The sequence below is a fragment of the Dipodomys spectabilis genome, unplaced genomic scaffold (genome assembly GCF_019054845.1).
Source record: "Dipodomys spectabilis isolate Male_0828 unplaced genomic scaffold, ASM1905484v1 ptg000003l, whole genome shotgun sequence".
Lineage (NCBI taxonomy): Eukaryota > Metazoa > Chordata > Mammalia > Rodentia > Heteromyidae > Dipodomys > Dipodomys spectabilis.
In genome coordinates this window covers 6,075,016-6,096,985 of record NW_024870680.1, presented here as the reverse complement: position 1 = coordinate 6,096,985, position 21,970 = coordinate 6,075,016, and the positions used below count along the sequence as shown (strand labels likewise).

At 37.9% G+C, this 21,970-nt stretch overlaps 1 protein-coding gene across 11 annotated transcripts in view; it reads right to left on the bottom strand.

Moving 5' to 3' along the window:
* The window catches only part of Dlg2 (discs large MAGUK scaffold protein 2), a 2,085,086-nt gene that overhangs the window by 460,821 nt on the left and 1,602,295 nt on the right, over positions 1-21,970 (bottom strand). For 7 of the 11 annotated variants that reach the window (XM_042686455.1, XM_042686483.1, XM_042686517.1 and 4 more), the window contains one exon: positions 872-1,027. The exons of the other annotated variants lie outside the window; for them this stretch is intronic. In XM_042686455.1, coding sequence (XP_042542389.1) covers positions 872-1,027 — 156 coding nt within the window. The remainder of the gene's footprint in view (positions 1-871; positions 1,028-21,970) is intronic. 11 annotated transcript variants of the gene reach the window in all.

Below are 21,970 nucleotides of genomic sequence, written 5' to 3'. Positions count from 1 at the left end.
TTTTTCTTTCTCTATGTCTCTGTGTATCTGTTCTTTTCCTCTGTCTGTCTGTCTGTCTGTCTGTCTGTCTGTCTGTCTGTCTGTCTCCCTCTGATTCTGGCTAATATATGAGATAAAGTGTTTATTATTTATTACACATAAGCTTTAATTTACTTGCAGAATTATGCCAAGCCTTTATACTGAACAATTTGTTTACCAAATCGTTGCAGAAAACCTCAGAATAGTAGAAGGTCAAATCCACATGTACTGTCAAGGTCATAGTGATTCTCTGAATGCCTTAACCTCTCTCAACCTCCCTATCTACATAAGATGGTATTAATTAAACAAGACAACATAGGCAAACACCAACTACAGTACCACAGTGTAAAGTCCATGTTCACTGTGGTTAGATAAAATAAACCAATTATGCAGTTTTGGATAAGCCACTTAATACTTCAAGGAGTCACTTAAATGCTGACATTAATGTTTTAATTAAAAGGTTAAATGGCAATATTAGTATCCAGAATTTAGGTTATGCCTGGAGGCATAAAAACATTTATTAAATATTATTTAAAATGTTCAATAAATGTTCTTTTTCATCCCTTTGTAGGAGGGCAATTATCAACTCCAAAATTAATTGTCCTGGAACAATAGAATGAACACCTTATGAACAGGTGTGAACATCAAGAACATGTGAAGTGCCACGTGATCACATCTTAGTGCTCTGCGATCACACAGGCACAAAAGGCCATGTTCTTCATTTCTCAGAACATCTGTCCACCTCACGGCAGATGCTGAGTGCAGGAAAAGTGAGCAGAGGCGGATTCTACCCATTCACTCTGGTAGTGACACATGGAATTGGACAGGTGAAGTGAAGAAGCGCATGCAGTACCTGGTCATCTCAGAGTCAGGGAGCAGGCCTAGGTGGTAGTGGGGATAGGGAGCTGAGAGGAGGAAGCTTTTGTCACACTCAACAGGGGAATAGTGCCTGGGAGAAGCAGGCTTATCACACAGTTTGTTCACAGTGCTGTAAACTGGTTCCGGAGGCCTGGTGATACAAGAGGAAGAGAGAGATGTGTGGTTAGCACACACAGGGAATAACTGTGCAGTTTAGTAGCATTTCATCATATGTAAAAATAACAATACAAACCAGTTTGTTTTTTTTTTTTGTCGGTTGTGGGGTTTGAACTCTGGGCCTGGGTGCTGTCCCTGAGCTCTTCAGCTCAAGGCAAGCATGATACCACTTGAGCCACAGCGCCACTTCCGGTTTTTGGGTGGTTTATTGGAGATAAGAGTCTTACAGACTTTTCCCGCCGGGGCTGGTTTTGAACCACGATCCTCAGATCTCAGCCTCCTGAGTAGCTAGGATTAAAGGTTTGAGCCACCAGCAACCCGGCTTACAAACCATTTCTATGTGCTGCTTACTTCTCATTAATAGGACTTAAATTTTCCTAAAGACTTTATCCATACTCCTTGTGGGTAAATGTAGTTCAATAAAATGTTCAGTCCAATGTGATCTCAGCAGGCTTTGTGAGACTTGTGGAATAGTGGCTGACAGCGATGACCATTTCGCTAGGACACTTTTAATACATTCTCTTCTCCCTTTCCTCCACCCCTGCTCATCCAAACCCTAGATGTGGCAGTTGAGACTTTGCTGGTAATCTTGGTGCATGAAAAAATCTTGAAGATGAAGGCAAACAACAGATTGTAGTATGAAGGATGAGGAGTCTGTGTTACTGACAATATATGGACCTACACTCCATTGATTCTATACTGTTTACCTCCTTTTTTATGTGGAATAAAAACTATGCCACTTATGTATGCTAGTGTCATTTTTTTATATAGACAGAATCTAATATGAATAGATCTACTCCTACATTATTGAAAGCTATAAATACCACAAATGACTTGCAAGGCACACTGGTATCTCACCCCTGTAGTCCTAGTTACTCAGGGGGCTGAGATCTAGAGGGTTTTTTTCAAAGCCATCCTGGGCAGAAAGTTCACTAAACACTAACACCCAATTAACCAGAAAAAAGTTGGGCTAGAGGCATGGCTCAAGTGATAGAACACCAGTGAAAACAAACTAGGCATGGGTGAGACCCTGAGTTCAACCCTTAATATGGGCACAAAACAAAAGAAAATAGAGAGAGAGTAAATAGGACCTATCTCAAGGACTAATGCATTTCATGACATTTTTAGCCATTTAACCCTGGCTTTCTGGAGGGAAATATACAGACATTATTTTGTTTTCATGTAATTCAGAGCCCATTACTCTTTTGAGGACTCATTTTATTTTTAAAATGTTATGCACAGAACGGTAGCTGATCTTAACCTTAGGAGAAAGGAACTGATGACTTGTTTGGGTCACTAAAGCAATTCCATGATGATGTAATTCCAGTACTTTCTTTTTTTTTTTATTGTGAAAATACCGTATACTTTCTGCCTGATCAGGTTGGCTCAACATTCTCAGTCTGATGCTAACTCCACAGACCAAACAAAATGATGTTATCAATTATTGCTTAGTCTGTGTGCCTCAGTAGCACCAAAATGCAGAAGCAAAGCTGACTAATGCATGTCTTAAACAAGTTTCTAACTATATTCAGCTCAACAAAAGGAAAATGTTTGATGTTCTGGTTAGCATAGTATTTCAAATACTATGCTAACAGGCCTGTACTTTGCCCAGGGTTCAGCTCTTGGAACTATTACCTATATCTTTTCTGAAAGCACTTTATGAGTGTATATGATTTCTGTAGGTAGTGGATTTGGAGTTTGGGGAAGGCTTGAACTTAGGGCATCCATATTGTTCTGTTTATAGTCACTTCTAGAATTTTTTACCTTGTGGATTGATTATACGTCTCTGCTTAATAAATTATCATTCAAAATCTTATCAATTCAGAGGTACTGTTAACTGCTACCACAGGCTCCCTTTCACCTGTTATTTAGACTTTCATCCATTCACTTCCTATTTACTTATTATTGTGTTTGGTCAATTGCTATACCAGATACAGGTCCTTTCCTCAATTTTAAGATCATTAAACCTCTCAATATGGCTTGATAAAAAATATCAAAACAATAACACACTTGAGAAAGTCTTCTAACTAAATAACAAAAATATCTATGAGAATATACTATACTCATGCCACATAAAAAAGAATACATAGAAACGGTGCATAGTAGGAACTTACTAAATGTTTCTTTGGATGCATATTTTTAACCATTCTTTATTAAGAAAAGCAAAAAAAAAATTCTTCCAGATTTTCAAGAAAGCCATAAGTTATTCTGAGTTTCTTAACTAGGTTTAAGATTTCCAGGCCATCATTAATTTTACAGATTTTATGGAAAGACTGAAGTCCCAATATTGTCAGTGAGATTTGAAAGGCCTTAAGTACTTGATGCACAGAGTTCATCCACCTCAGGGGATGGCTCCATGTTTTTGAGTCTGTCAATCATGTTGGCTCACAGTTCTGGTCAAGACTTCCCTACTGGCATCATGCTCATCTGTAAGTTCCTGAGGGCTTAATCATGGCAGTAAGCATCCTAGTCCTTCCCTGAAGTCACGTTCTCTGTGACCTCTGCAGACAGATTAAAAAATGCCAATCATTGTAGCTGGGAGCTGGACAGCAGGAACAGATGCCTCTATCATTTCCCATTTGGTCAGTAAAGAAATTTTTAAAAAGTGATTGGAAAATAACTCCTCAGTAGGAAGGGCCAGTCACAATAGAATGACCTATCTGATTATAAGCACCTAGAGTCAGAGGTCATGAATATGAAAATCTAAGCAAGGTACCTACTGGTGATCTTTATTCTGTGGGTATGTCCTGAAAGGAGGTGTGGGCAGTTGAAATCTTTAAGTGAGTTTATAAGCAAATCATTTATCTTGCCACACTACTCAGGGGCCATAGATAAATGCCTTTTTAGTGGTCTATCAGCTGAGCCATCAGCATATATTTGCATATCTATGGTCTTATAATTGCAGGCTCTAGTAGCATATAATTAACACAACCCTGGCCCTTGGTGATCTTTTTCTTTGAACTCCATTAGCACTTGCTATTTGTTCTGCTTCCTTTGCATTTGTAATAAGCGAATTCACAATTCTGGTGCTTTGGAGAGGGGTACTTCATCTATATCCTATTCTGAAATTCTACCTTGCCTGTAACTACCTCTTTCCTTTTGTCCCACTTGACTCCAACCCAACTCAATCCCCACCAGAGCCAGAGCAGTGACCAAGATGAAACCCTTTACCCTGCAGCTGTGATCCAAAGAAAACAAACAGCCCAAACAAGCCAACAAACAAAAACCCCACAAAACTCAAACTAAGCCAATTGGATTCTTCTAAGCTATTTGAATAATGTGAATGAAAGGACACAAAAAACAATAAGCACCTGGTTGCATAAATTAAAGCAGGTCACATAGATGGTCACTGCAGATGTATTCATTGAAGCTTTACCACGTTTGGCAAAGCTCTACCAAGTTTTGTTGCCAAAAGGTCTAGAGATTCCTTAAATCTAAACAGCCATCTGGATTCCTGCTCTAGGGTAGCTTATGAGAGCCCTGGCTATTAAATTCCTCTCATTGTTCCTATGTAATAATAGTTATATACTAAAAAGCTACTGGATTTTAGGGCAGATATCTTGGTTGACATTCAGAGTGAAAGTAAAATAGACACTTCATTTATGCACTTTATGTTCTTTGCAAATCACTGAAACTAGACTATGCCACTCAAAGAAACCATGGAAACATTTGACCACTGCACTATCACACAGAATCCATACCTGAAATATCTGTCAGAAATGTGTTAATTGTTCATTATTGATCCTTTTGCATGAATTATATTACCTTGCATTAAAATATTATCATCTTAATTATGTCCCTTTCACAATTTACATCTGCTATGAATGCTTTCTAGTCCCATTCTACTAGCAGAGACAATAAAGGTTTAAGACAGGAGAATGATGACTGTGATGCTAAATACTCTTCATCTACGTAGCACCTGAAGGAATAAGATGAAAAAAATATAAGTCCCTTATCTTCGAGGTAACAGTAAAATTGACTCATACTTTATTGAGTTTTCCAGCTCCACCCTCAAGCTGTCTCAAGCAGGGACCTCAACTTATTGAACTGTCATAGTTCATTCACACAGCTCTCTTTCTCTAGAGATAGTATTAACTTGTAGGGGATCACGATCAAATCCCATTTATCTTTGTTTCCCCATTGCTTTCCCTAATGCCAGGATATATGAATAAAGCAGGGTCATAGAAAACTGAGAAAAGAGGTGATAGAAAAAGTGATCATTACTTTTTATTCTTTCATCTTCAGCCAGAACTAAAAATAGGAAAAGATTTGGGTTATATGCTTTGTGTCTTTCAGCATAAATAACTCTTAAATAGACTAAAATGGGAAACTCTGCAGATAAATCAGATTCTCCAACCCTCATCTTGCTCTGGCCTTGGTGGAAGGGAACTTCTAGCTCCCATGTCCTGCGTTCACCTGACATAGACACAAACTAAAGCAGGCATGGCAGCTGGAATGCAGTGTGCTCCAGTAAACTGTCTCAATGGCAACGGAGGAAAAAAAAAATTTTAAAGATGCTTTATGTTCCCATTTGCAAATAATACAAATTTTACTGGTCCACAGATTTTTTTTTTAATGCTAGTCTTGGGGTTTGAACATAGGACCTGGACACTGTCTCTGAGCTTAGCTTTTTTTTTTTGGTGCGGTCATGTGGCCTGAACTCTGGGCCTGGGTGCTGTCCCTCAGCTCTTCAGCTCAAGGCTAGCGCTCTACCACTTGAGCCACAGCGCCACTTCCGGCTTTTTTTCTTTTTGCTTATGTGGTACTGAGGAATTGAACCTAGGACCTCATGCATGCAAGGCAAGTGCTCTACCACTGAGCCACCTTCCCAGCCCTGAGCTTAGCTTTTTTGAGCTATAGATCCACTTGTAGCCTTTTGATGGTTAATTAGAGGTAAGAATCTCATAGACTTTCCTGACTGATCTGGCTTTAAGCTATAATAATCAGATCTCAGCCTTCTGAGTAGCTAGAAGTACAAACATGAGCTACTTGTACACAGCTAGGGCCATATATTTAAAGGAATAAGTGTAAAAGGACTGAATTCTAGGCTTGGGCAAATCAATCTTTTTTTTTTTTTTTTTTTGTTTTACAAATAATCTTTATTTTCAAAATTAAGCACACTTTTTTCAAAAGGGGACTAAATGAGGGAAACCACGCAGCCTATGTTTCTTTGGCTCTGGCTTACTTCACTTAATATAATATTTTTCAAGTTTTTTCTTTTTTTTTTTTTTTTTTTTTTAATTTAATTTAATTTTATTTGTGAACATACTGTACAGAGGAGTTACAGTTACATGGGCAGGATAATGTGTACATTTCTTACCAAGCATTGCAGCCTCCTCCTTTGTTTATCCTTCACATCCCTTCCCAGCCTCCCCCCTCCCCCCCTAATCCCAATCCTTCTCCTTCCTCCCTCCCCCCAGCCCCCCCCCCCCCCCCCCACCAACATTGTAAAGTTCGTTTTGGACATGACAACTTGTACTTCTCATTGTTGCAACAGGTCCACCTGTATCCTTAAACAACTGGTTTTTCCCCATCTCCTCCACAAGTTATATTGACATCAAATATAGTGAAAGCAAGGGTTATACTGTGGGGGAGGGACATACAAAGCAACAAAGAGATAATCTTATAAATGTGTTAGAAACACATGCATGAAAGAAAAAAACATTAAAATACACATCTAAGGGTTCATTTTCCTGACATCACATTATCTGACCTTTTCCGCTTGACTCATACATATACTAGATATTACAAATAAGGGAAACCATGGGACCTACGTTTCTTTGGGCCTGGCTTACTTCACTTAATATAATTTTTTCCAAGTTTTTCCATTTCCTAACAAATGGGGCAATGTCATTCTTTCTGATGGAGGCATAGAATTCCATTGTGTACATATACCACATTTTCTTGATCCATTCATCTACTGAGGGGCATCTGGGTTGGTTCCATATCTTAGCTATGGTAAATAATGCTGCAATAAACATAGTTGTGCTGGTAGCTTTAGTGTGGTATTGTTTGTAAACATTAGGGTAAATGCCCAAAAGTGGGATTGCTGGGTCATAGGGGAGCTGGGCAAATCAATCTTAAGTGTAGAGTTTGGGAAATCTTGAGAGGAATGAGGGGTAAAAAAATACAGGACATCATGTGCTTCAGCATGTTGTAGAAAATAAAGTCAGTGGAGGTTCATTTTCAAGACAAGGCATCTGACTTTGAACGAAAAGTTGCTTACACATTGACTTAACACTTAACACTTAACACATTGACTTAGTGATCGATGGGACAATTGTAAAGTCCTTGTAATTGGAAGCTCCCTAGATAAACAGAGTAGGCAAATAGGACATCAGAAGAGTGAGCCACAATAAAATGAGTATATGTCAGAAAGCACATACTAAAAAGGCCCTTCCCATCACAAGACAATGAAGGGGTGGTGGTGGAGAAAAGACCCCCAACTCCCAAAGGTAAAATTACCTGATGAAACTGAGGGTAGGGGGGGACTTTCAAATTGGGGAATAAGTAGCTTGGTATAACTCTCTGGTTGTCTCTACCTACCAGACACCCAATCTTACAAGATTTCCACTAACCATTCACATTTTTGCTTTTTTTTGTGTTTTGTGTCTTTAAGTCCATTCCTTGAATTTGGGTGTGTATGTTTCTCACAAAAACGAAATGACATTTTAATGATTATGATTAACAAGGTGGCTGAGTATAGTATCCATATACTGAATGTTAAGCAAAAAATATTAGTCACTTGGTAAAGATGTTACAAGGGGCTTATTCTACAATATAGGGAACTCTGGGGAAGGAATTGTTCTAGATAATTCATAAGAACCCGTTCACCTCCCCCTATGTGTCTATGTGGAAGTGGGGGGGGGGTAAAGAGGAGTGGGGAGAGAGTAATAGGACTTGAACTTGGGAAGTGGCTAATGTCCTTTAGCTTTCTTGGTCAAGGCTGTTACTCTATAACTTGAGCCATAGCTTCACTTCTAACTCTGTGTGTGTGTATGTGGAGGGTGGGTAATTGAAGATAAGACTCTCACAAACTTTCCTGCCCAGGATGGCTTTGAACTGTGATCCTCAGATCTCAGCATCTTAAGTAGCTAGGATTACAGATTTGAATCATAAACACCCTGGTTCACCTTCCAATTCTAAGCACTATAAATTTGGATCTTAACATTTTTTTCTGGGAGACCCATAGAGTTGATACCTTTTTGCTGGACATCACTTTTCTAAAACTAGTTTCCTCATTCTTAGAGTTGTAATGATTATAAACAATGTTATAAAATATAAAATGGCTCCTAAAAGATGAATTGTCAGCAAGGAACTCAGTGAATGCAAAGAGAGAGCCCTGGTTTGAATTCTGGGTTGTCTGAATTCTACATTGTGATATTTCTTCTATTCTTTGCTTTTCTGAGCCTTAGGACTCATGTTTAGAAAAAGAGTACAGAAGAAAAATTGAAGTTGGTTGTGAGGACCAGCGAAAATGCGCATAGAGCACTAAACTCAGGGGATAGCACTCACTACAGGATGCTCAAGTGGCAGTCATTATTATCCTGGTTGTCATATTTAGACACTTAAGCTCTCAGGACCGTTCTTCTGAGAATGCTGCTTTTCTGTGAAGGTACAGAAAACATTCTCTTTACCCAGGCAACATGTATCAGTAAGTTCATTCAAAAAGTTCTTTCACGGAATGTAGATTTTCTACAGAAGAATGAAAGAAATTGCTATCAGTGGCTTTGATCACAAAAGACCTTCTGAGTGGAAACTTCTAAACAATCACTTTTGCTCTTGATATTGGATAGGTAATTGATTCTCTCTCACAGCCCTAGTGGTCATTGATCAGTTTTCCTAAACAGATCAATGGTTTGTATTGCCTCAAATGATACATCAGGTCCAAATCTAAATCAAGGTTTGTGCTTGCATCTTTGATTTTCATGAGGTTCACAGCTGTAGTGCCATTTCAAATTCTTGGGCCATAAATAATTGGTTATTAATACTAGTCTCTGTACCATAACCTGCAAATATTTACCTTATTAAGACAGAAAAAGGGATTGATCGAGCCTCTTATATATATATAAACACCATTCTCAGCCCTCTTACTATATTTGCTTATTGAGGAGAGAAAGGGGAGTTAGATCTATACTCTTTGAAGTCATTTTGAAAGTTGTGAATTAAGATGCTTTATTTCTTCATAAGAACATTTAAGTTTCAACCCTATCAAGGCAGGGTTTATAAGTGGGTCATGGAGTGTTTTATTATTAAAAAAAAGTTGAAAATCAAGCCATGTATTGGTGGCTCATGCCAGCAACTACCTAGAGGGTAGTCTAGGAGAGTAGCTAGTTACTTAGGAGGCTGAAATCTGTGGAGTGTGGTTCAAAGCCATCCTAGGCAGAAAAAACCATGGGACGCTTCTCTCCAATTCATCAGCAGCATGCTGGAAGTCAAGCTGTGGCTCAAATAGCGGTGCATCAGGCGTGAGTAAAAACCAAGTGAGAGAGTGAGAATGCAAGGCCATGAGTTCAAGACCTAGTTTCTGTGTGTGTTTGTGTGTGTATGTGTGTGTATGCATGCAGGCACGTGTGCATGCACAAAGTTAAAAAATCAATATTCTTGACAGTATGACCTTAAAAAATCAGAGTGAAATCACTGTACTTTGGTGCTGCTTCCAGTTACAGTATTATTTTAAGAGCTTTCTGAATGAAATATAAATAATTGTCATCTGAGACACACAGTATTCAGAGACCAAGGCCTGTGAAACCTGATTTATCTGAATAAGGGTCATTATGTTGTATATTAGTGTTAAAAATCTTGTAAAACTACTCATATAAGTTTGTGTGTATTTTCTTTTTAATTGAGTTCTTAAAATAAACCATAAATCTACAAAGCTTCAGTTTATAGTTACCTTGGTTCTTGATTGAAAGGAAAATTTTAAGCATCAATTAAATGAAAGAACATAAACCATGAGAAGTTTGACTACATAAAAACATAAAGCCACCGAAGTAAATAAAAATCCCTCATAACTAAGCAATAAGCTTGGGAAAACATCTGTTCAAATACATTTATCAGTATTTTTGAGATTCTCTCACCAGTCAGTGAGAAAAACAATAACATTCCAATAGAAATAAAAGGCTATTAGCACCTAATCTCAAAAGAGAAAACAGAAGTAGCAAATAGAGATGCACATACCAATGCTTCAGTCTACTAGGAGCAAAAGTAATGAAAATTAAATGATATGCCCACTTGTTTAAAGGTAATAAAGGACCTTCAGATTGGCAGGTCACAATTTGTTTGCGATAGAATGAGTCTGCTACTCACAGTGGTGGTGATATGGGATGTAAGCCTCCTTATGGCATTTCAAGAAAGCAACATGGATAAGGTCTGGGAAGACAAGTCTAAGGTCCCCTAGATATGTAGCCTAGAGTTACGGAGAGGAAGTCTCAGTATCAGAGAAGAGGTAAGAATTCAAATACAGAGTAGGACATGCAAAACAGAAAGACAAAAACAGACTAATTTGGGGCAAAGAATCAATCTTCACATCAACATAGACCTATCCTAAACTCCACTCCTCTATCCAAACCCACATTCAATCTGATCCCCCCCCAAAACCAACATCTCTTGGAAGAGTAATGGAAATGATGTACCATACTCTAATAACCCCCTGTAAGATAACATTTCACTAGTTAGCTGAAGAAACTATTAAAGGAAAGGCCAGTAGAGCACAGCAAACTTTCAGACAGTGCCCAAGCTCTGAGTTCAAGCCATAGGACCAGCAAGAAACAGAAAACAAAACAAAACAATACAAAACCCTTAAAGGAAAGGCAAAAGTCAGAAACAAATAACCAAAAGTCCATGAGAGTTCATAGATGGAATTTGGGAGATTCTGGGAAATGGTTAAATTTTGAGAAATCTCAATTGACACAAGGATTTTGCTATGTGTATACATTAGAGCAGTGGAAAATGGTCCAAGAATCAATTCAGTGGCTGTGAATAGCTTTTGAAAGTGAGAGGGGAGATATTCTAAATTTTAATGCAAACAGAGTAATAAAAAAGAAAGCAACATGACAGCATATTTCTGCAGTTTTAGAAGTCAGTTTTCCCTTTGTTTCAGGAATTCTGTCACTAATGTGCTATTCTAAGAAAATTTATAAAAATGAGCACAATTGGGCTGGGAAGTTGGCTCTGTGGCAGAATGCTTGCTTCGCATGCATGAACCCTGGGTTTGACTCCTCAGCACCACATAAGCAGAAAAAAGCTGGAAGTGGCGCTTAACCCAAGTGATAGGGCGCTAGCCTTGAGCTGAAGAGCTGAGGGACAGCGTCCAGGCCCAAAGTTCAACCCTCATAACTGACACAAAAAAGACAAAAAAAATGAGTACAATTGTTTCTTTACAGAAAAAAGAATCATAGTTTTTACAAGAGCAAAATCAAGTAAAATAAAACCAAGCAAAAGGAAATAATATCAAATGACTAATGGAGACAGAGGTTTGGAATAAGATATAGTAACCATCAAAGTTAATATTTACAATTTTTAAAGGATTTAAACAGTGTTTTATTTTATGATGTCAAATGGAGTGTAAAATTAATTATGGGGCTGTGGAGATGGTGGAAAGAATATGTACTCAATTCTCTCACAATCTGGGGGGAGTAAATAAACATGGTGGGGACCAGACTCTACTGCAGGGGTGAAATGAGACGAACAGGAACTTCCAGAGAGTGGTAATAATGAGGAGAAAGTGCAATAGAGACCTGAAAATATGCCAAACTTAGGAATTTGTCAAAGGTCTGAGTGGAAGACAAAACTTAAAAAGTGAGAGGTCCTGAGTACAGTTCTGGTATCCACATCTGATAGGAAGCTGTAGTGGGCAGTGTTCCTCCTAGTCCACAGTTAAAGGAGTTTGGCCACTTTGATCGCTCATGTATACATTCATTTACCTAGTAAGATGGGAATGAATAAGTCAAAATGGTCCCTATATTGACACTTTTTTTTGAAGGAAACCTAATTATAAGAATAGAAACGTTCCATATTTTCATGCAAGTCAGGTAATAGGACACATGAACATGTAGCTCAGAAAAAACTGCAGAGATTGGCAAAGGTAAGACCTAATGAGCTGGATCATTGCAAGCTTTCCATCAAGGTAATGCCTTTTTTGGTGTACTGCTTCTGGCTCTCTTTTTTAACTTATGTTAAGCAATGGAAGGCAATAGAGAAAAGGACAAAGGAATAAACTGAGATTCTAGCCATTTTGATGGAGGCTGTGTGATGTTGGCAAGTGGTTTCTTTCCTCCAGGTCTCATTTTCCTCCCCCATGAGAATACGCAGTACCTGCCTGGCAGGTCAGTGCGGTCAGCAGATCGGATGTATGATCAGCATCTCACACTAGAGCAGCACACATCCTGTCAAGGACTCTGCTTTCCACAATATGGAAGAATTAGCTTGTTTACTGGGACTTTCTGAATTACTGTGTTCTTTCTTTTTTCTTTTTTGTACCAGTCCTGGGGCTTGAATTCAGGATGTGGGGATTGTCTCTTAGCTTTTCCACTCAAGGCTAATAATGCTCTACCACTTGAGCCACAGTTCCACTTCTGGCTTTTTGATGGCTACTTGGAGCTAACTCTCATAGATTTTTCTGTTAGGGATGGCATTGATGAGACTCCTCAGATCCCAGCAACTGTGAGGCTAGGTTTATAGGTATGAGCCACCAGTGCCTAGCATTGCTGGGTTCTTTTAAATCAGCAACTCTACTCAATGTACTTTTCATTTCCAGTGCCTAACTACATTATCTTAATTTCTTTCTGTGCTTATATTCATTCCTATACCTGAATCTATGCATAAGCAGGCAGATATATAATTTCAAAATAAAAGTTGATCGTATTACATATATTATTATTATGCTGGTGCTTTTAATTTTTTCTTTTTCATTTTTTAGACATTTTTCCAAGTCTGGAAAGATTCAGCATAGTGAATCTTTGCTCTAATAGCTGAGAAGATTCTCTCTCCTCACTGGTGTAGATGTATAAATTGATGGATACAATTTAGGAAGTCCCATTTCCTAGAATCTATCTTACAAAAGTGAGCAGGACTGGTGTACAGAGAACTGACATTGTAACCATTTGAAAAGGGAAAAAACTGAAAAGCAAATATGTTGATTAGTAACGGACAGTCATGTAGACATGAGAAAGCATGCTTTGTAAGTAGATTTGGTGTTATAACAGATATTCACAACATATGAAAAGATAAGGCAGGTAAAGGGTATATATGCAGTTTAATCTAGATTTTATGTCTAAAAGTATGAAATATGACCTCAATTCTATTTAACAGGTAAGTAAATAGACTTTAGGAGCATATGCCAGGTGACTTGCTCAGCAACATTCCTGGATAATATGTCTACATGAAATCTTAATTTTCTTCCACCACTATTTCATGTGCTCTAAATGACTTTTAAAAGACATCAAAAATTGTTCATAATATAAACTCATGGATAAAGGCCATAAAATTGAATATGTGGTATAACGCCAATTTTGTAAGAAGCATTACAGTTTATTATATGCAAGTACTGAAATGGAACAAAAATGTTACTAGTATTTTCATTGAGCAGTGGGATTGTGGAAAATTTAGACTTTCAATTTTTTTTTCAATTTATATGTTTGCTAACTCCACATAAGAATAAAGCTTTAATGATCTCCCTACCACTCTAAGGGTGACTATGTGAGGTGGTATGTATATGGACTAGCTTCAAAATGGTAATCATGCACCCTGTGCATGTCTCAAAAAAATCACATTGGATATGTTAATCACATCTCAACCAAGCTGAAACTCTCTCTCTCTATATATATGTATATATAAAGTTATATATATATAATATATGTATATATATATACATATATATGTAGTTGGTCCTGTACAATTTAATCCAAAAGGTCCATATATTCTCAAACAATCCCGAAACAGAGTATTTTTTTTCATCTCAGAACAATTTTTTTCTTAATAATGCATGTTGTGTGTGTGTGTGTGTGTGTGTGTGTGTGTGTGTGCCCGTACTGGGGCTTGAACTCAACTCAGGTCCTGAGTACTATCCCTTAGCTTTTCTCTCAAGTCTGGTGGCTCCGTCACAGCTTTACTTCCCACAATTTTTATTTCTGTGCATTACACAGGTACTATCAAGATAAGAATGATATGACAGCATTAAGAACAATTATGGTTGTTGGGATAGCTTAGATTTATTGCTGTAGTTGCTATTTAAATTTGTCTAGAGTTTCAAATGTCTCTGGTTAAGCAGATATATTGTCAATAAGAGGATTCTAGTCAAAGTTCCATTTCCTTCAGAGAAATGATGAGCTAGCTCAAGCTTTTTTTTTTTTTTTTTATAGAAGTGATGACCTCATTAAAGCTAATTTACAGGAATGATAGTCTTGCACCAACACATCCGTCTATTCATTTAGCATGTACTCACTGCACATTAAAGACATACATGAGCTCAGAGGATAGACCTTGAACTTCTGGGCTATGAGTTTTTTATTTATTATACATTTTTAATAATCTTTAAGTAGTAGCACAAAAGAATGGCTGTTTAACAAAGCAGTTTATAAGTAGAATGCATTTTATTCAACATCATTCATTTCAACATTCTCACCATCCTTTTTTTTTTCTTTTTATACTTTTCCAGATCACTTATCTGTATGACACTAGGAGGGTTTCTCACTGTGTAAATCTTGGCTACCTTATCTGGAAAAAGATTGTATAATGCCTACCTTATAGGATGCTTGCAAGATTAAATGAGATAAAATATGTAAAGCCTTAACAAATTACCTGCCATATGGTAGGTGCTCAGGAAATGACTATTTTTATGCATCAGCACTAATCTAGGTGATGTGGAAGATAAAAAAATCTGATCTCAACATATATTTTTCCTTTAAGCCTTACTTCATCTTGGAAAGGATATGTACCTGTATTTAACAAGGTTAAAAATGGTTAACTGTGATCTCCTTCGCTGCTAAACACAGTTTTGAGAAACCATATCTATGACTCTTCTATTCATGCTTTTTAAAAATAACAGATATCTTTTCACAAGTTGGCCAAGGTATTTCAAGCAGGTTGCAAAAGAGCCCAAGTTATACCAAGGGAATAAGAGATTAGTCTATTTGAAGAAAAGAGTGTTGGTCTCTCTTGATCCAGGGAAAGCTTGCTTTCTTTGAGATCCTAAATTGCCTACTGCAACTTATGAAAGTCAGAGGCACTATTAAATAGACTGCTGGAATGAGGACCCTGTAATAGTGAATACAGATTGAAAGTTGTTTTTTTCTTCTTTTTCTCTCTTTTTATATTTTTGTTGGTCATGGAGTTTGAACTCAGGGCCTAGGCATTGTCCCTGAGCATTTGCACTCAGGGCTAGTACTCTACCCCTTTAGCCAGAGCTCCACTTCTAGTTTGTTAGTGGTTAATTGGAGATAAGAGTCTCATGGATTTTCCTTCCTGAGCTGGCTTCAACATTCAACACCCATCCTCAGATCTCAGCAGCAGCTAGGATTACAGGCATGAGCCACCAGTGACTGGCTTTTCTTTTTCTCTTAGGCTTAGCACTAACGTCAAAACTGTCCACTGTATTTAACCTGCCTAGAATACATTTAGCAGATTGGAGAAATTTTAGAATTATCTCATTCAGTACTATATACTACCATTACCGTTAAGGATAGGAGGCAACAGAAATTATATGAAGGTCATCAGCATAATAATAAAAATATCAGACACAGTGAAAAGTAATGCTCAATATAGTGAGGAGCCAGTGGGTTTCTCAGGTTTGTGTCAAGTCCTGAGGTCATCTCAGGATGCCTCAGTAAAGCAGGTGGATGAAGAATAGAGATTTTAAAACTAAGTCACCTCAAAACTTTCTGTCTCATCTCCCTTTAAAATGTTCTATAGAAGTAGTCAGATGCCATTGGCTCAATGCTTGTAAGCCTAGCCACTCAGGAGACTGAGACTGGAGGCTTATAGTTCAAAGTCAGCTGGGCAGAAAAGTCCATGAGACTCTTATCTCCCATTAATCACCAAAGAGCCAAAGTAGAACTATTTCAAGTGGTAAAGGGCCAGCCTTGAGCAGTATAGTTAAGGGACAGTTGTTAGGCCTTGAATTCAAGTCCTGATACCAGCACAAAACAAATAAAGAAACAAAATATTCTATTAAAAATACTCTTTTTGCCTAAGTTCTTGATGTATGATTTTTGGGTGGTGAGGTAGATGTTTTGAAATAACAGAAAACCACAAAATGGCTCTGTTATTATTTGGTTACCCACAGCTTCAGTTTAGTCTTTTGGGCAACACATTTTCATAGTAAATGAATATTACCTGCCATTTTTGCATAACAAAAGGAATTCTCAGAGAAGATATGATGATGAAATAGTCAAACACGATACTTAACTGAAGCACATTAAATGAAAAGCAAAATAAGAATCGCCCATCTGGCATGTGGTAGTTGTGCGCATTATTGAATCCCTGTGTTTGTGAGGTATTTTGACCACTGGTTTCTAGTTGCATCTTTAGCATACAATTGAACCCCAGTCAGCTAAGTGGCAACCAAATACAGGTATAGGAGTTAGATCCTATACCTGTTAGATCTCTATCCCTTGCTACATTATCTTGTTGCCTGAGGCACGTATAATTAGTCCAAGAGATGATCAACAGCTACTCTGAAAGGCACTTAGCTATAAAGTTAATTTCTACTCTGTTGTTGGGTGGAAGCTGTATGCTTTTCAATTGCCCACGCTTCTTCTATGAAAAGTTCTTCCCATGGGAAGTAGTAGTTAGGCTCCTGCACACACATAAACTGCTTTCTCTAAACCATCATAAGTAATAAAGAAGGGAAGAGGATAATTTATTGAAATATTAATAGGTGCTTCAAATTTGTTGTATTTTCTGTCTCCTCTAGTTGAAATCAGATGACAGGACATTTGTATTTACTTCCCTCACTGGTGATTTGTGATTCAGGAAGGAAAGTAGATTTTTTTTCCCCAAGGTGTTTCTCTTTCAAAATTTTGTCCTTGAAAACTCTCAGCAGGTAAAAGATTGATGCTCAGAGGGGGACCGGAGGGAAAGGTAGGCTCATTATCAGATATAGTTTGATTGAAAAGAAGTAAAGTTCTCTAGCAACATGGGGAGCACAAGGCCAGGCAGTTATAATCCAGGGGAGCCAGGGCATAAAGTGAGGCCCTACTTTGAGACTGACCAATGTAAAGCGGTGGAGGCATGGCTCTAGCAAGCACAAAGGCCTTAAGTTCAATCTCCAGTAGCACCAAAACTATATTTTTATATAACAAATTTTATTGTTTTATTTTAAAGAGTGTTAACATATTACTTAAAAAATTTATACTTCTCAAATACAATGCCAATACTGATAAATAACTGGAATTCTTACTTATAAAATCTAACTACCACTGTACAAATTCCATGTTTAGTAACTTTTGTTGAGGGACAAGCTTTTCGTTTCAATTACCACTAATATTATCATTTGGTTAGTCATCAGTATTTATATGAAAATTTACCCCATGGAAGAAAGGCCTATGTTTTCTTCTAATGTGCTACATTTTGGAGAAGTAGAACTGTGGTTCAAGGGGTAGAGTACCAGCTTTGAGCTAATGGATAGCACCCAGACCTTTAGTTCAAGCCTTAGTAACAGCACAAAAAAGTAAAAATAAAAAAGTCTACTTTAAAAAAAAAAAAAGGTGCTACAGGACTGGGAATATGGCTTAGTGGTAGACTGCTTGCTTAGCATTCATGAAGCCCTGGGTTTGACTCCTCTGTACCACATAAACAGAAAAACCAGAAGTGACACTGTGGCTCAAGTGGTAGAGTGCTAGCCTTGAGCAAAAGTTGCTCAGGGACAGTGCCCAGGCCTTGAGTTCAAGCCCCAGGACCAGTCCTCCCCCCTGCAAAAATAAGGTCTATATTTTGCTTTTATTTTTATTGATACAATTTTCTGAAGTCAAAGAATTAATAAATTTAAGGTAGTAGTTTCCAAACTTGCCTGTACATCAGAATGCCCATGGGATATATTTCCATTTCTAATACTAATGTGTCACCCCTGAACATCCCTCATTGGAGACATTTGGAGGGGGATGAGGGAGTCCAAGTTTAAGTTTCTTAGGTTGTGGTACCTGTCAGAATTGAGAACTATTATCTTAAGTGAGACACATTTCTTTTTTTTTCTTTTTTTTTTTTTTAACTTTATAATACTGTAGCTTTATTTTTTTTTTAAGTTAATTTTATTTTATTTGAGAACATACTGTACAGAGGGGTTACAATTACATGGGCAGGATAATGCATACATTTCTTACCAAGCATTGCAGCCTCCTCCTTTGTTTACCCTTCACCTCCCTTCCCAGCCTCCCCCCTCCCTCCCACCCAATCATACCCCCCCTCCCCCCCTCCGACATTGTAAAGCTGGTTTTGACATGACATTTTGTACTTCTCATTGTTGCAACAGGTCCACCTGAATCCTTAAACGACTTGTTTGTCCCCATCTCCTCCACATGTTATACTGACATCAAATATAGTGAAAGCAGGGGTTACACAGTGGGGGAGGGACATACGAAGCAACCAAGAAATAATCTTATAAATGCGTTAGAAACACATGCATGAAAGAAAAAAAACATTAAAATACATATTTGAGGGTTCGTTTTCCTAACATCACATTCTCTGACTTTTTCCGCTTGACTCATACCTATACTAGATATTGCAAATAAGGGAAACCATGGGACCTATGTTTCTTTGGGTTTGGCTTACTTCACTTAATATAATTTTTTCCAAGCCTTTCCATTTCCTAACAAATGGGGCAATGTCATTCTTTCTGATGGAGGCATAGAATTCCATTGTGTATATATACCACATTTTCTTTTTTTTTTTTTTTTTTAAATTTTATTTTATTTTATTTGAGAACATACTGTACAGAGGGGTTACAATTACATGGGCAGGATAATGCATACATTTCTTACCAAGCATTGCAGCCTCCTCCTTTGTTTACCCTTCACCTCCCTTCCCAGCCTCCCCCCTCCCTCCCACCCAATCATACCCCCCCACCCCCCCCCCCCCCACCGACATTGTAAAGCTGGTTTTGACATGACATTTTGTACTTCTCATTGTTGCAACAGGTCCACCTGAATCCTTAAACGACTTGTTTGTCCCCATCTCCTCCACATGTTATACTAACATCAAATATAGTGAAAGCGGGGGTTACACTGTGGGGGAGGGACATACAAAGCAACAAAGAAATAATCTTATAAATGCGTTAGAAATACATGCATGAAAGAAACAAAAACATTAAAATACATATTAAAGGGTTCATTTTCCTAACATCACATTATCTGACTTTTTCCGCTTGACTCATACCTATACTAGATATTGCAAATAAGGGAAACCATGGGACCTATGTTTCTTTGGGCCTGGCTTACTTCACTTAATATAATTTTTTCCAAGCCTTTCCATTTCCTAACAAATGGGGCAATGTCATTCTTTCTGATGGAGGCATAGAATTCCATTGTGTATATATACCACATCTTCTTGATCCATTCATCTACTGAGGGGCATCTGGGTTGGTTCCATGTCTTAGCTATGGTAAATAATGCTGCAATAAACATAGTTGTGCAGGTAGCTTTAGGGTGGCCTTGTTTGTGATCATTTGGGTAAATGCCCAAAAGTGGGATTGCTGGGTCATTGGGGAGCTCTATGTGGAGTCTTTTGAGGAACCTCCATACTGCTTTCCAAAGTGGTTGAACAAGTTTACATTCCCACCAACAATGAAGTAAGGTTCCTTTCTGTCCACATCCCCTCCAGCATCTGTTGTTGTTAGAGTTCTTGATTTTTGCTGTTCTAACTGGAGTGAGGTGATATCTCAATGTTGTTTTGATTTGCATTTCTTTTATGGCTAGGGATGTTGAACATTTCTTCATGTGTCTATTGGCCATCCTTCTTTCTTCTTCAGAGAAGCTTGTCTTTAAGTCTTTCGCCCACTTACTTATTGGGCAGTTGCTTCTTTGAGGATTTGTTGTTGGGTGGTTTAATTTTTTGAGTTCCAAGTATATTTTAGATATGAGACCCTTGTCCGTTGTATGGCTAGTAAAGATCTTCTCCCAGTTCGTGGGCTTTCTATTGATCTTGCTAGCTATGTCATTTGCCCTGCAGAAGCTCTGCAACGTTATGCAATCCCATTTGTCCAACCTTTCTTTGATTTGTTGTGTTTCCGGGTCTCTATTCAGAAAATTTCGGCCTGAGCCAAGGAGACCCAGGGTTTCTCCTGTTCCATCCTGTAATGTTTTCAGAGTGTCTGCTTTGACTTCAAGGTCTTTGATCCATTTGGAGTTGATTCTGGTGCAGGGTGATATATAAGGATCTAGCTTTAGTTTTCTACATGTAGTTAACCAGTTTTGCCAGCACCATTTACTGAAGAGGCTGTCTGTCTTCCATTCTATTGTTTTAGCTCCCTTATCGAAGATTAGATGGCTATAGGTCTGTAGGTTTATTTCTGGGTTTTCAATTCTATTCCATTGGTCCTGAGGTCTGTTCTTATGCCAATACCAAGCTGTTTTGATTACTATGGCTTTATAGTAGAGTTTGAAATTTGGTATTGATATTCCTCCAGCAGTGTTCTTTCCATTGAGGAGCGTTTTTGCTATTCGGGGTCTTTTATTGTTCCATATGAATTTTTGGATTGCCTCTTCTATTTCCTTGAAGAATGAGGGTGGAATTTTGATAGGTATTGCGTTGAATTTGTAGATAGCCTTGGGAAGTATTGCCATTTTCACGATGTTAATCTTTCCAATCCAGGAGCATGGGAGGTTTTGCCATTTTTTAAGTTCTGTGTTGATTTCCTTTTTCAAGATTTTAAAGTTTTCATCATAGAGGTCCTTCACTTCTTTAGTTAAGTTAATTCCTAGGTATTTTATTTTTTGTGGGGCTATTGCAAATGGAGTTGCTTTCCTAATTTCAGCCACACTTTTCTCATTGTTGGCATACAGAAAAGCCATTGATTTTTGGGGGTTAATTTTATAACCTGCTACTTTGCCAAAGTTTTGAATCAGCTTGAGTAATTTGGGAGTGGAGCCTATGGGATTCTTTAAATACAAGATCATGTCGTCTGCAAAGAGGGAGAGTTTTATTTCTTCTTTCCCTATTTGGATCCCCTTTATGTCTGCATCTTGTCTTATTGCTGTAGCTAGGCATTCTAATACTAGATTGAAGAGAAGTGGAGAGAGTGGGCATCCTTGTCTTGTTCCTGAGTTAAGAGGAAATGGCTTTAGTTTTTCACCATTGAGTATAATGCTGGCTGTAGGTTTGTCATATACAGCCTTTATTGTATTGAGGAATGTTCCATGGATTCCTAATTTTTCCAAAACCTTCATCATAAAGGGGTGTTGGATCTTGTCGAATGCTTTTTCTGCGTCTATTGAGATAACCATGTGGTTCTTATTCTTGCTCCTGTTGATGTGATGAATAATATTAATTGATTTGCGTATATTGAACCAGCTTTGCATCCCTGAAATGAATCCTGTTTGATCGTGGTGTATGATTTTTTGGATGAATTGTTGAAGTCGGTTGGCCAAAATTTTGTTGAGAAGTTTTGCATCAATGTTCATCAAAGAAATGGGTCTATAGTTCTCTTTCTTTGATGAGTCCCTGCCTGGTTTTGGGATGAGGGTTATGATGGCTTCATAGAATGTGTTCGGTAGTGAGCTTTCTCTTTCAATTTCATTGAAGAGTTGGAGGAGAATTGGTGTGAGCTCTGCTTTGAAGGCCTTGTAAAATTCCGCTGTAAAACCATCTGGTCCTGGACTTTTCTTAGCTGGGAGGTCTCTTATTGCTGTTTCTATTTCAATGCTTGATATGGGCCTGTTAAGATAGTTTAACTCATCTTGGTTTAGTTTTGGCATGTCAATATTTG